Source organism: Trichomycterus rosablanca, chromosome 3 (genome assembly GCF_030014385.1).
Source record: "Trichomycterus rosablanca isolate fTriRos1 chromosome 3, fTriRos1.hap1, whole genome shotgun sequence".
Lineage (NCBI taxonomy): Eukaryota > Metazoa > Chordata > Actinopteri > Siluriformes > Trichomycteridae > Trichomycterus > Trichomycterus rosablanca.
In genome coordinates, this window is record NC_085990.1 from 54,342,020 (window position 1) to 54,357,684 (window position 15,665).

The 15,665-nt window shown below is 36.7% G+C and overlaps 1 protein-coding gene across 4 annotated transcripts in view; it reads left to right on the forward strand.

The window, feature by feature from the left end:
- LOC134309988 (calpain-2 catalytic subunit-like) overlaps positions 1 to 13,133 on the forward strand; it is a 46,468-nt gene extending 33,335 nt beyond the window's left edge. For 2 of the 4 annotated variants that reach the window (XM_062991497.1, XM_062991496.1), the window contains 3 exons: positions 3,849 to 3,860; positions 4,364 to 4,551; positions 9,292 to 9,660. In XM_062991497.1, coding sequence (XP_062847567.1) covers positions 3,849 to 3,860; positions 4,364 to 4,551; positions 9,292 to 9,337 — 246 coding nt within the window. In that variant the 3' untranslated portion in view covers positions 9,338 to 9,660. Of the gene's footprint in view, positions 1 to 3,848; positions 3,861 to 4,363; positions 4,552 to 9,291; positions 9,661 to 12,517 lie in introns of those variants that run through there. The other 2 variants (XR_010011247.1, XM_062991498.1) reach the window with 2 other exon arrangements.
- The last annotated feature ends 2,532 nt before the right edge of the window (positions 13,134 to 15,665 follow it).

The following is a 15,665-nucleotide window of genomic DNA, read 5'->3' on the forward strand; positions in this document are numbered from 1 at the left end:
GCCCCAGTGCTACTGACTACTATATCTGAAAAGTAGTCCTTAAGTCTGACACACTGTGGTCTCTCTGTGAGGTAGTCCATGATCCAGGTCACCAGGAATGAGTCCACCCCCATCTTTGCCAGTTTGTCTCCCAATAGGAGTGGCTGGATTGTGTTGAACGCACTGGAAAAATCAAAGAATATAATTCTCATGGCTCCGCTTCCCTTGTCAAGGTGAAAGTAGGCTCTATGTAGCATATAGAGGATGGCATCCTCTACCCCCACCTTCTCTCGGTAGGCGAACTGCAGTGGGTCCAGTGCGTGATGGACCTGCGGTCTGAGGTGGTGGAGTAGCAGTCGCTCAAACGTCTGCATGATGTGCAATGTCAGGGCGACTGGTCTGAAGTTGTTTGGTTCGCTTGGGTGTGCTTTCTTGGGGACTGGGACGACATATGATGTCTTCCACAGTGTGGGGACTTTTCCCAGTCTCAGGCTTTGGTTAAAGATGTGTTGGAGTGGCTCCCCCAGTTCAGCTGCACATGCTTTCAGCATTTTCGGACACACCCTGTCTGGGCCCGCTGCCTTGCTGGGACGAAGCCTCCTCAGTTGACCCCTGACTTCACCTGAATGCAGTTGTTACTACTACTGGCTGGTGGTGGGGGGTTGGAGGTGTTAACTGCAGCAGGGCTATCAAACCTATTAAAGAAAAGGTTGAACTGGTTCGCTCTAACCACGTTCCCCTCTGCTGAGTTTCTTCCTTTCTTTTTGCAGCCAGTGATGGTTTTCATGCTGTTCCAGCTTTAGCTCTTCCCGATCGCCATCTCGGAACGCCCTTTTTTTCTTATTGAGGAGCTCCTTGATGTCTCTGGTAATCCAGGGCTTGTTATTGGGGAAACAGCGAACCGTTTTGCAGGGAACAGCAATGTCCATACAGAAATTCAGATAGTCAGTTATGCAGTGTGTGGCCCCAACAATATCCTCACCATGTGTTTCCAGCAGCACGTTCCAATCTGTGGACTCGGAACAGTCCCTGAGTGCCTCTTTAGCCTCGTTTGACCACTTCCTGAAGGTCCGTGTGGTAATTGGAGTTTTTATGCAGGGTTTGTATTGAGGCTGAAGGAAGATAAGATTATGGTCCGATTTCCCCAGTGGTGGCAGGGGGGTGGCGCTGTACACATCCCTAATATTGGCAATTTACAAACTGTTGAAAAGTCGGGAGAGTAGAGTCTAATGTGGTATGATTGAAATCACCAGAAATCATCACAAACGCGTCCGGGTGTTGTGTTTGTAGCCTCGCTGTAGTGAGGTGGATGACGTCACACGCAGTCTCGGCGTGCTCTCGCGGAGGAACGTAAACACAAACAATAATGGCGTGCAAGAACTCTCTGGGTATGTAATACGGTCTGAGACTCACCGCTAACAGTTTAATGTCCCGTCTGCAGATAATCTCTTTAACGGTTACATGTCCTGGGTTGCACCATCTGATGTTGATGAAGAGTGCAAGTCCTCCGCCTTTACGTTTGCCGCTGTGCTCTGCGTCCCTGTCTGCTCTCACTGTAGTGAATCCCGGTATATCCACATTATCATCTGGTATGTCGCTGTTTAACCATGTCTCTGTGAAGCACATTAAACTGCACTCTCTAAAGGTCCTGTCGTTCATTGTCAGGGCTGCCAACTCGTCTGTCTTGTTAGGTAGAGAGTTTACATTCCCCATCACAACTGATGGAATTGCTGGCTTGTACCTCCGTTGCTTCTCCGTTAGCTTAGCCTTTAGCTTAGCGCCGGCTCTGCGTCCGCGGTACCTGGGTCTTAGCTCTTCCGGTATGTGGTGGATGATACCAGCATTCCATCTCGTCCTTAAGAAGAGTAGTTGTTCCTTTAAATAAGTATGTTTTTTGCCGCCCTCTTGTGAAAAAGTTGTATTCATGATAGAAAAAGACGTGACACAAAATAAAGAATGAAAGAAAAACACAATAGAAACGCTGAAAAGTAAAACACTGACGGAGCTACTGGAGAGGCTGCCGCTCACGATGGCACCTAGAAAAGACTATGTCTTCCTTAACAGTTATAATTACAGTTATAATTACAGTAATAGCAAAAGTTATAATTACAGTAATAATAGCAGTTACAGTTATAACAGTAATAGTGACACTATAATATTAACATTTATAATAACATTAATAGTGACACTGTAATAGTAACAGTTATGATAACATTAATAGTGACACTATAATAGTAACAGTTATAATAACATTAATAGTAATTTTATAATAGTAACAGTTATAATAACATTAATAGTGACACTATAATAGTAACAGCTATAATAACATTAATAGTAATTTTATAATAGTAACAGTTATAATAACATTAACAGTGACACTATAATAGTAACAGTTATAATAACATTAATAGTGACACTATAATAGTAACAGTTATAATAACATTAATAGTGGCACTATAATAGTAACAGTTATAATAACATTAATAGTGACACTATAATAGTAACAGTTATAATAACATTAACAGTGACACTATAATAGTAACAGTTATAATAACATTAATAGTGGCACTATAATAGTAACAGTTATAATAACATTAATAGTGACACTATAATAGTAACAGTTATAATAACATTAATAGTGGCACTATAATAGTAACAGTTATAATAACATTAATAGTGACACTATAATAGTAACAGTTATAATAACATTAACAGTGACACTATAATAGTAACAGTTATAATAACATTAATAGTGACACTATAATAGTAACAGTTATAATAACATTAACAGTGACACTATAATAGTAACAGTTATAATAACATTAATAGTGGCACTATAATAGTAACAGTTATAATAACATTAATAGTGACACTATAATAGTAACAGTTATAATAACATTAATAGTAATTTTATAATAGTAACAGTTATAATAACATTAATAGTGACACTATAATAGTAACAGCTATAATAACATTAATAGTAATTTTATAATAGTAACAGTTATAATAACATTAACAGTGACACTAATAGTAACAGTTATAATAACATTAATAGTGACACTATAATAGTAACAGTTATAATAACATTAATAGTGGCACTATAATAGTAACAGTTATAATAACATTAATAGTGACACTATAATAGTAACAGTTATAATAACATTAATAGTGACACTATAATAGTAACAGTTATAATAACATTAATAGTGGCACTATAATAGTAACAGTTATAATAACATTAATAGTGGCACTATAATAGTAACAGTTATAACAGTAATAGTGGCACTATAATAGTAACAGTTATAATAACATTAATAGTGACACTATAATAGTAACAGTTATAATAACATTAATAGTGACACTATAATAGTAACAGTTATAATAACATTAATAGTGGCACTATAATAGTAACAGTTATAATAACATTAATAGTGGCACTATAATAGTAACAGTTATAACAGTAATAGTGGCACTATAATAGTAACAGTTATAATAACATTAATAGTGACACTATAATAGTAACAGTTATAATAACATTAATAGTGACACTATAATAGTAACAGTTATAATAACATTAATAGTGACACTATAATAGTAACAGTTATAATAACATTAATAGTGACACTATAATAGTAACCGTTATAACAGTAATAGTGACACTATAATAGTAACAGTTATAATAACATTAATAGTGACACTATAATAGTAACAGTTATAATAACATTAATAGTGACACTATAATAGTAACCGTTATAACAGTAATAGTGACACTATAATAGTAACAGTTATAATAACATTAATAGTGACACTATAATAGTAACAGTTATAATAACATTAATGTGTTCATTTGTGTTTCTCTGTTCTTGCAGGTTCCACCGGAGGTACGTAACCTTTTATTTATAAATTACATCGGGGAGAATGTGGGAGGCACTGTGTGATGTGCAGCATGTAGCTTATTTCATTTGTTTGCATTTTAATAAAAAAAATAACAAAAAATATGCTGGTTGTAAAATGTAAAAATAAACACAAAACAGTGACAGATGAGGAACGTTTTAAATTATTTTTAAAATGTGAATGTAAAGAAACGGAGCCTGTAGGAACAGGACAAGTGCAGTTCTTTCTTCATGTGCAACACAATGATTTTAAATATTTCACCATCTACAGTGCATGATATTATAGTGAGAATATCCAGTACAGGGTTCAGAAAAACTGGATCAGTTGGTGTCTTCAGTCCCTGTTGTTTAAAAGGAAAACTGTCCTAACTCTTTTGGAACTGAAGCTTATCTGTATTCTTGTGTCCTTTATATTATTGAAATAAGTTTTTACCCTCTGACCTTTCCGCACCTTCTGACTCTGCTTTGTTCCTTCCTCTCCTGCTCTTCAGCTGAGGGATCAGAAAACATTTCCAGCTTCGTTCTTCACCTCCAGCTCTCCTGTGAAGGAGTCTCCACTCAAGTCAGGGACTCGGGAGGTGGTGGAGTTCTTCAGACTGAGACCGGGGTGGTACCTCATCGTACCATTCACCTCCATACCCAACCTTACCGCCTCCTTCTTCCTCACTGTGCACACCAAGTAAGAGACACGCCTGACCTTCATCTAGTGACATCAGATCTGAATAAACATGACCTGAAAATCTGTAGAGCTTTGGTAGAGTTTATGTAGAGTTTTTGTAGCTTCTGTAAATCTTCTATAGAACATTCGTAGAGTTTCTGTGGAACTTCTGTAGTTTCTGTAGATCTTCTATAGAGCTTTTGTAAAGTTTCTGTAGAGATTTTGTCTAGAGCTGTGTGTGTGTGTGTGTGTGTGTGTGTGTTATAATCTCACCTCACTATCTCTAGTTTACAGTGTGTGTGTGTGTGTGTGTGTGTGTGTGTGTGTGTGTGTGTGTTATAATCTCACCTCACTATCTCTAGTTTACAGTGTGTGTGTGTGTTATAATCTCACCTCACTATCTCTAGTTTACAGTGTGTGTGTGTGTGTGTGTGTGTTATAATCTCACCTCACTATCTCTAGTTTACAGTGTGTGTGTGTGTGATAATCTCACCTCACTATCTCTAGTTTACAGTGTGTGTGTGTGTGTGTTATAATCTCACCTCAGTATCTCCAGTGTACAGTGTGTGTGTGTGTGTGTGTGTGTTATAATCTCACCTCACTATCTCTAGTTTACAGTGTGTGTGTGTGTGTGTGTGTGTGTTATAATCTCACCTCAGTATCTCCAGTGTACAGTGTGTGTGTGTGTGTGTGTGTTATAATCTCACCTCAGTATCTCTAGTTTACAGTGTGTGTGTGTGTGTGTGTTATAATCTCACCTCAGTATCTCTAGTTTACAGTGTGTGTGTGTGTGTGTGTGTGTGTGTGTGTGTTATAATCTCACCTCACTATCTCTAGTTTACAGTGTGTGTGTGTGTGTGTGTTATAATCTCACCTCACTATCTCTAGTTTACAGTGTGTGTGTGTGTGTGTGTGTGTGTTATAATCTCACCTCACTATCTCTAGTTTACAGTGTGTGTGTGTGTTATAATCTCACCTCACTATCTCTAGTTTACAGTGTGTGTGTGTGTGTGTGTGTGTGTGTGTGTGTGTGTGTGTGTGTGTTATAATCTCACCTCACTATCTCTAGTTTACAGTGTGTGTGTGTGTGTGTGTGTGTGTGTGTGTGTTATAATCTCACCTCACTATCTCTAGTTTACAGTGTGTGTGTGTGTTATAATCTCACCTCACTATCTCTAGTTTACAGTGTGTGTGTGTGTGTGTGTGTGTGTGTGTGTGTTATAATCTCACCTCACTATCTCTAGTTTACAGTGTGTGTGTGTGTGTGTGTGTGTGTGTTATAATCTCACCTCACTATCTCTAGTTTACAGTGTGTGTGTGTGTGTGTGTGTGTGTGTGTGTGTTATAATCTCACCTCACTATCTCTAGTTTACACAGTGTGTGTGTGTGATAATCTCACCTCACTATCTCTAGTTTACAGTGTGTGTGTGTGTGTGTTATAATCTCACCTCAGTATCTCCAGTGTACAGTGTGTGTGTGTGTGTGTGTTATAATCTCACCTCACTATCTCTAGTTTACAGTGTGTGTGTGTGTGTGTGTGTGTGTGTTATAATCTCACCTCAGTATCTCCAGTGTACAGTGTGTGTGTGTGTGTGTGTGTGTGTTATAATCTCACCTCAGTATCTCTAGTTTACAGTGTGTGTGTGTGTGTGTGTGTGTGTGTGTGTTATAATCTCACCTCAGTATCTCTAGTTTACAGTGTGTGTGTGTGTGTGTGTGTGTGTGTGTGTTATAATCTCACCTCACTATCTCTAGTTTACAGTGTGTGTGTGTGTGTGTGTGTGTTATAATCTCACCTCACTATCTCTAGTTTACAGTGTGTGTGTGTGTGTGTGTGTTATAATCTCACCTCAGTATCTCCAGTGTACAGTGTGTGTGTGTGTGTGTGTGTGTGTTATAATCTCACCTCAGTATCTCTAGTTTACAGTGTGTGTGTGTGTGTGTGTTATAATCTCACCTCAGTATCTCTAGTTTACAGTGTGTGTGTGTGTGTTATAATCTCACCTCAGTATCTCTAGTTTACAGTGTGTGTGTGTGTGTGTGTGTGTGTGTGTTAGTTATAATCTCACCTCACTATCTCTAGTTTACTGTGTGTGTGTGTGTGTTATAATCTCACCTCAGTATCTCTAGTTTACAGTGTGTGTGTGTGTGTGTGTGTGTGTGTGTGTGTGTTATAATCTCACCTCACTATCTCTAGTTTACAGTGTGTGTGTGTGTGTGTGTGTTATAATCTCACCTCAGTATCTCTAGTTTACAGTGTGTGTGTGTGTTATAATCTCACCCCAGTATCTCCAGTGTACAGTGTGTGTGTGTGTGTGTGTGTGTGTGTGTGTGTGTGTTATAATGTCACCTCAGTATCTCTAGTTTACAGTGTGTGTGTGTGTTATAATCTCACCCCAGTATCTCCAGTGTACAGTGTGTGTGTGTGTGTGTGTGTGTGTGTGTGTTATAATCTCACCTCAGTATCTCTAGTTTACTGTGTGTGTGTGTGTGTGTGTGTTATAATCTCACCTCACTATCTCCAGTGTACAGTGTGTGTGTGTGTGTGTGTGTGTGTGTGTGTTATAATCTCACCTCACTATCTCCAGTGTACAGTGTGTGTGTGTGTGTGTTATAATCTCACCTCACTATCTCCAGTGTACAGTGTGTGTGTGTGTGTGTGTGTGTTATAATCTCACCTCACTATCTCCAGTGTGTGTGTGTGTGTGTGTGTGTGTGTTATAATCTCACCTCACTATCTCCAGTGTACAGTGTGTGTGTGTGTGTGTGTGTGTTATAATCTCACCTCAGTATCTCTAGTTTACAGTGTGTGTGTGTGTGTGTGTGTGTGTGTGTTATAATCTCACCTCACTATCTCTAGTTTACAGTGTGTGTGTGTGTGTGTGTGTGTGTGTGTGTTATAATCTCACCTCAGTATCTCTAGTTTACAGTGTGTGTGTGTGTGTGTGTTATAATCTCACCCCAGTATCTCCAGTGTACAGTGTGTGTGTGTGTGTGTGTGTGTGTGTTATAATCTCACCTCAGTATCTCTAGTTTACAGTGTGTGTGTGTGTGTGTGTGTGTGTGTGTGTTATAATCTCACCTCAGTATCTCTAGTTTACTGTGTGTGTGTGTGTGTGTTATAATCTCACCTCACTATCTCCAGTGTACAGTGTGTGTGTGTGTGTGTGTGTGTGTGTTATAATCTCACCTCACTATCTCCAGTGTACAGTGTGTGTGTGTGTGTGTGTGTGTGTGTGTGTTATAATCTCACCTCAGTATCTCCAGTTTACAGTGTGTGTGTGTGTGTGTGTGTGTGTGTGTGTGTGTTATAATCTCACCTCAGTATCTCCAGTTTACAGTGTGTGTGTGTGTGTGTGTGTGTGTGTTATAATCTCACCTCAGTATCTCCAGTTTACAGTGTGTGTGTGTGTGTGTGTGTGTTATAATCTCACCTCAGTATCTCCAGTTTACAGTGTGTGTGTGTGTGTGTGTGTTATAATCTCACCTCGGTATCTCCAGTGTGCAGTGTGTGTGTGTGTGTGTGTGTGTGTTATAATCTCACCTCAGTATCTCCAGTTTACAGTGTGTGTGTGTGTGTGTTATAATCTCACCTCGGTATCTCCAGTGTGCAGTGTGTGTGTGTGTGTGTGTGTGTGTGTGTGTGTGTGTGTGTGTGTGTGTGTGTGTGTGTGTTATAATCTCACCTCAGTCTCTCCAGTTTACAGTGTGTGTGTGTGTGTGTGTTATAATACGTGGTTGTGTTAGTTTATGCTGGATGATCGCCCGACGTCCGAGACTCATTTATTTATTTATCTTCTATTATAGTATTTCTTGTTCTCAGCCAATAAACATCCAAAAATTAATAAAATTGCATGAACTAACTCTGCAGTAAACAAGGAGCAAACAGCAATTAAACAACAAATAAAGCTGTTAAATAATAATAAAGTGCATGAAGCAGAACGTTGATTAAAATGCATTAGATGTTGTAATAGTTACGCAGTGACGTGTACGATTAGTTCTGCCTGTATTACAGAACTGAGTTCTACACAGTAAAAAAATATTATATTAATGTAAATGTTAATGTTGTGGTGACGGTGATGTAAAATAATGTATAAAGTCCAAACATGTGGGGGATGGCGTTAATGAGAACGCTACGTTTAATGTCACACAATTCAATTCAAAGAGCTTTATTAGCATGACTGTTGAGTAGGTTACAGTATTGCTAAAGCATTGAAAAGATGTTTATATAGTTATACAAAACTAAAAAACTAGAAGATATTAAATTTTAAATGAAATAAAAATAAAAAAGAAACATAAAAAGGAAAACACAAGCTCAGTGCAAAAAAAAACAAACAGAAGAACATAAGCACAGATGGAGACGATCATTTCAGATCTTCCCTACACACTCGCTCCCTGCACCCTGTAGTGCACTTAACATTCTTAAAGGGCCAGACAATATATTTGTAATTCACATTAAACCACAGGTGAGATGTTAGAAAACAACAAACTTTTTCTTGGAATAGCTCTGTTTTCTTTTTTTTAAAGAAAAATAGTTCTTGTGTGAAGCCAGCATGAACGTTAATAAAAGTGCCTGTAAAAAAGTTGGAAGCTTTGTTGTTACCTTATGGGATGAAAAAATATTGAGATATTATTTTTGATCCAAATCGCCCAGCCCTAATCTCACCTCAGTATCTCCAGTTTAGTGTGTGTGTGTGTGTGTGTGTGTGTGTGTGTGTGTGTTTGTGTTTAATAATCTCACCTCAGTGTCTTCTTCTTCAGTGCAGCAGAGAGCAGCTTCACTCCTGAATCCTGCAGGTTATTGTGACTCAGGTTCAGATCTCTCAGATTGGAGGAGTTTGAACTGAGAACTGAGGACAGAACTGCACAACTTTCATCTGTTAGAGAACAACCAGCCAACCTGAGAAAGAAAAGATGACACATTAAATTGTTGGAATTTGAATGTAAGTAAAATAAAAGACAGTTATTAATGTTTTAGTTTCGTTAATCATTTGGAAATATTTTTTAAAATTCAAACTTCAAATCTAACATGTATCAACTATTCATAATTATCCCCCTTTCCAGTGTAACACATAATAATTCTTCTGTTACAATCAGAACTGTTACATTAATTAAAGCTGATTTATATTATTTTAGTGCTTTGTGATTTGATTAAATACTGAGTTGTGCTGCTTAGTTTGGAGGCAGAAAAATCTTTTTAGCTCCTGCATAAAGATCTTGGTGGTTCATCACCTTGATTCAGTCACAGACAGAGAGGTGGAAAAAGTACTAAAATATTGTACTCAAGTAAAAGTACTATTACTTTGATGATTTTTTACTTAAGTACAAGTAGAATTACTAGTCTAAAAATCTACTCAAGTAAAAAGTAAATCTACTCAAGTAAAAAGTAACTCATTTAAAATGTACTCAGAGTAAACGGTACTTTGTTACTTTTTTAATAGAAGGAGGAACATCATTTTCCAACAGAAGTTGATAGTAGTGCTGTGCGATACTGCAAAATTTGGTATCGAACCTATACCAAGTAAATACAGGGCCAGTATCGCCAATATCGATCCGATACTGATACTTTTTAATAATTAAGCTAGATGCATCATCAAGTTGCTAACTCTGAATGATATTTTTTCTGAACTTTAAGTGTGTTATTGTAATACATACATTTTTTAGTAGTAGCTGCTCAGTAGGGTTGGAGATAAATTCAGTTGTTTAAAGCAGTTCTGATTTCTTGTTTCTGGTGCTTTACTTTCTCACAACGTTACCATCATGGCGTATCACCTCATAGTTGTGTTTGCTGGGTAAATTTATTTGTAAATTTTTAATAGCTGCCAGTTTTACTTAAATAAATACTCAAATAAATGAACATAATAAATCACAATATTTCATGATGCTATCATTGCAAAATGAAAGCCAACCGTAAACAGCAGAACCGCGACCCAGATCAATCACACAGCAGCAGAAAATCATGACCACTTATCTGCTTACCTGATCTATATCCGTGTGTTGTTCCATTAGGGATATAATCCACTTCATATAAGAGCATCTTGTATGTTTCCACAATATATAAATCCAGACCCGACTGTTTTATCCACCTAACTAATAAAAACTATATTTATTCTCTCGGCTTTCCCGGTAAAAAGCTTAAATTGGTGATTCGTTCACTAAACTCTCATTTATACAACAACCAATGAAGAAAGAGATTGAAATTCCGTCCAGAATCTGAATTCTGAAGCTCTGATTGGTTTATACATTTGAATCTCCTCACCAAATGAACCGATTCATGGAGTTGTTCATGCACAACATCATAATGAAACAGAGTGAGTCGTTTCTGACTCGTTAACTTAGTGATTCAGTTCGCAGCCCGACTCTAAAGAACAGTTTCAAAAATGCTCAGCAGCCAGATCAAACAGCCTAACGGGTTTAATGTTGAGTTTTTTTATTGTTTTCTTTTTTTTTTTTTTTTTTTAACTCAGTAACGGATGTTATTTAAAATGTAGCGAATTACAATTCTTAATACAAAACATACTTAAGTAAAAGTAAAATTACAGGCTGTAAAATCTACTTTAAAAAGTACAAGTACACAAAAAACTAATCAATTACAGTAACACCAGTAAATGTAATTCGTTACTTTCCACCTCAGAGGCTGTCCAACCAAATATTAGTGTGTGTGACCTTGTTTTTGACCAGGCAGTGTATATTTTAGTAAAGTAAAATCTGAATAACTCTATAATTAGGATGAAGGAATATAATTTTTTTCAGTCACATTTCCTAAATTGATCCTCACCTCAGATCAGTAGAACGCTCTCTGTCACTGAAGTTTGGTGGCTCTTTCAGTGACCGATCGCTCTTCATGGACACACTGCTGGGTTCAGGTGAGTCTGATCTCTCACCCTGAATCAGACTGAACAAAACATGAATTTATGTTTTGCAGGTTCTCCATTATACAACAATTTTAGTTTCATTTCTCTAATAATAATCTAACGATGTCACTGGTGTCTTAAATTGGAAGATTTGATACAAACTGTGATGAGTCTAATAAACCAAACTTAACCTCTCAAACTCCACAGAGCCGCTGACACGTCCAACATCAATCCTGTTTTTCATATCACAGCATTTTCAGAGAACTATACATTAAAATGTCAGTTTTATTCTATTTACATTATTTACATATTTTATAATTAACCCACACAGGTATGAAATATTTGTATAAGGGATCTTCAAAAAGTTTTCCTACATCGTTCCCTTCTGATGCATTTTTCCAGCATTGTACCAACTTATTAATGCCATATTTTTTGACACAGATGCACTGCTGCTTTTACATCATCACATGAAAATCTTCTTCCTCTGAAAGCTTCTTTCAGTGTACAAAAAGGTGTAAATCAGGACTATAAGCATCTCTCAGACACGAGCGGCGACTCCTCCTATTATTATGGTGGATGGTAAAATACCTCAATTATTTGTCATTTTTTATTGAGCAAATCAAATTGTTAATTAAAACTAGCACTAACTAATTAGCCATGACCCATCTTTGATTACAATGACTGAGTCTTTGATGGATCCTCCTTTTATACTCATCATGATTCCCTCACCTGTTACCAGTTCACCTGATTAGTGTGAAATGTGTCAAAACTGTGTATCTTCAATATTCTACAAATATTCCAATTTGATTGTGTCCAAACTTTTGTTTGTGTTTTTACTTATAAAATACAACTGAGTTACAACACCATACAATTACAACTTTTACAAATTGCAAATTACAATTACAAATGTAGTAACTTCCTTACACTGAAAAAAAAGAAGGTACGGTCGTGATATTCTGTACAGTTAATCAGGCTCCTCAGAGTTTCAAGGTAAATTTAATTATCTATTTTCATAATAATTAAATAATGATTAAACATGATCAATCAAAACTAATATATACAATTATATCATGATCAGTAAAACTATTATTTACTGCACAGTTTTTTATTTCTGCATTTTCCTCCCGATTTAGCTCGCTTATTTTGTCTTCTACTGCTGAGGGATACCAGATTACATCTGTGGCGCTGCACACATCTTTTGACACATGAACACCCCTCCTCTTCTCACCTCTGCATTCTGCACAGGCGTTTCTTCCACCAATCAGAGTTCTTACACAGCGTATAAAGACCCACCCACCCACACATAGCCCACCCAACTCCCACAAATACGCTGGCTAATGCCAATTATGCCCGCCAGACGACACCCAGCCGACTGGTGGCAACTCCGAATTTCAAAACAAGGAGTATAGAATCTCAGCACTGGTGTGCTAGCGGAACATCCTGGGTGCTTTTTGTTTATTTTTTGTTACTCTAATAAGATTTGATGTTTGTTTACTTCTGTAATAGAAGTAAATGATGAAGTGCTTATAAGCAGCGGGGAGGAATTTAAAAAAGAAATGTTCATGTAATGAAAAGATTAACTTGTACTGTATGGATTACTGTTAACACCACATCCTGAAACCCATACTGTTTACAGTATTCCACACAGCAGTCTGTGGATTTTAAATGAGATTTTAAATGTGACTGTTAGAACATGAACAAATCAGATCATGAAATATAAGTGATAAACAGTAATGCCAATTATTAGTTTAATTGATGCATTAAAGTTAAAAAAAAAAGATTAAAGTACATAGGTATGGTTAATCTGAAGCACACATACACACACATTTATCACTTTTATGTAGATTCTATGTAGATTATGTTTATAACACACTGATAATAAAATAATAAACATAATCTACACAAAATCAACTTCCACTCACATCAACAATAATGAAATGTGTTAAAAATAAACAGTAAAAACCAGCAGGTTCAATCCTAAATCACTTCAGATAAGCTACATAGTGCCTACATAGTGTGTAAAATCCATTATTATTGTACCCTATGTAGTGCCCAGGAGTAGGAAGTATGAAACGTTTTGGTATTCTGTCTGAATCACAGTAACAAATAACTTTTAGTTTAGATCAGTAACAGAGTTTAGTAACTTTTTCATTTTTTCTGGTGCTTTTATATTATGTCATCAGTCAGTTACAGAAACACTCAGAGAGAAAAGTTTGAATCACAACTTTATATTCCTCTCTTCACTAAACTGCGCTGATACTTTCTCTTTCACTCAGAGCAGGTTGTTCTGGTTTATTGAGCAGAGGAGGAAGAGCTACAGTACAGGTACACACACCTGTAGGTGATGAGTTTGGGATGAATATAGTAAGAAGCTGGTGGGTTTTGGAGACGGTGTTAGTTTACAGCACAGCCTGTATGGAGCGTTTAACCCTGTAAATAGAGAAAGTTCTAGAATCTTCTCACCTGAACGTTCCTCACTAAACTGGGTTTGATTCTCTTTATATACCGTTTCAAATGAATATTCATGAGTACAGGAAGTGACGTAGCTGTTCCTAAGACACTTACGCTTGGTTGTAAACAGCGCTCAGAACAATAGCGATTGACCACAACTGCTTCAATTCTTTTGTGTTAGTTCAGGTCTGATTTATTGACAGTATGTCTAAATTAAAGTTAGAACCGTGTTATTCGGTTGTCGGATGTTCCCTCAGGCCAGGTACAAACTTGCTTTCAGAAATTAAAGTGTACAGATTTCCAAAAGACAACGCACAGGGAAACGCTTGGATTGCTGCTGTAAAGAGAGACGGCTGGATACCCACTATCAACTCCAGGATCTGTAGCACACATTTTATTTCAGTTGTACTATAATACTACATATTTGACCAAGTTTAAATAGTTATGGGCTTTAACTGTCATAAAATGTCAGTTATATATTTATATGTTTGTGTACATATTTGATATATTTTTCTTTGATTTTAAATTGTAATATTTTATTTAAGAACCAAGATTATTAGGAGTGTTTCAAGGGGGACATATTTTGAAGTGACACCTCACTTAAAGAAAGTAGAGGTGGGCGATACCGGGAATTTTGGTATCGATCCGATACTAAGTAAATACAGGGCCAGTATCGCCGATATCGATCCGATACCGATACTTTGTACTTACAAAGCGGTTTATTTACTTTCATGTAGGGAAGAGCAGTGTGTCATGATTTATGAGGTGAATCATTAATGTGCTTTGACTAATAAATGATTTTGTGTTTATTAGGTAATCATGCACATGTAAAAACCCACTACAGTTTAATAATATTAATATTATATTATTATAATATAATAAATTGTGATGAATTCTCGGGCTTTTGTTGAGAAACAATAATATAATAAGAAAACATAATTCCCCCTCTTATAAATCTCTGGCTTTTTGTAAAATAAAGTACAGAAAAATATTGAAGAACGTCATTTCTTTTTTCATAGAAAGTTCTTTTGTTCATAAACAATAATGTAAAAAAAAATTAATTTATTTCACTGCACTTCTTCTCTGGCCTTAAACAAATTGAAGTACAACATTAAAACTGAAGAACAAATGTTTTAAAACTTTTTTTTTTTAATTTACTGATGAAAATATCCACTTATCTCTGCATGTATTTTCCATGCTGTATGTAGTGTCCATTAGTCACGTGACGGCACGACGACACAGCGGAGCAGGAAGGAGGAGCAAAGAAATAACGGGAGGAACGTACTAAATGTAGCGGAGAAAAAAGTGAAACTAAAGTATCGATCCCATCACGCTAGTATCGATCCGATTCCGATACCAACGTTGGTATCGATACTATCGATATTTGGATCGATCCGCCCACCACTAAAAGAAAGTGCACATGAAGTGATGCCGCAAGAGGCACGTGTAGTTTATTTTATTCAAGGATTAAGTTCATTCCCTTTTTGGTTGTGTGTAGCCAGCGAGGTACGTCTATTTATACTTTATTATAAGTTGTAAGAAGATTATTGTATATAATAACTTTCCGTTTGTACTGTATATTTGTTTATGAATGCAGTTCGACGGTGGTGAAGTTTTATGTGACCAAGCTGATGTTTAAGTTACTACTGAAGTTGCTGAAGTGAATAAAACCACCCGTTTCTGAGAACAGAAAGCTTCGCGTTTCCTTGAGGGAGTGATAATGGGCAAGCGTAAAAACAAGATAGACAGATAGATAAAGTGAAGTTGTTGCACGGTGCAGATCAAAACAGTGTTTTGCACCGTTAAAGTTAAGTAATCTTTAGAAAATGA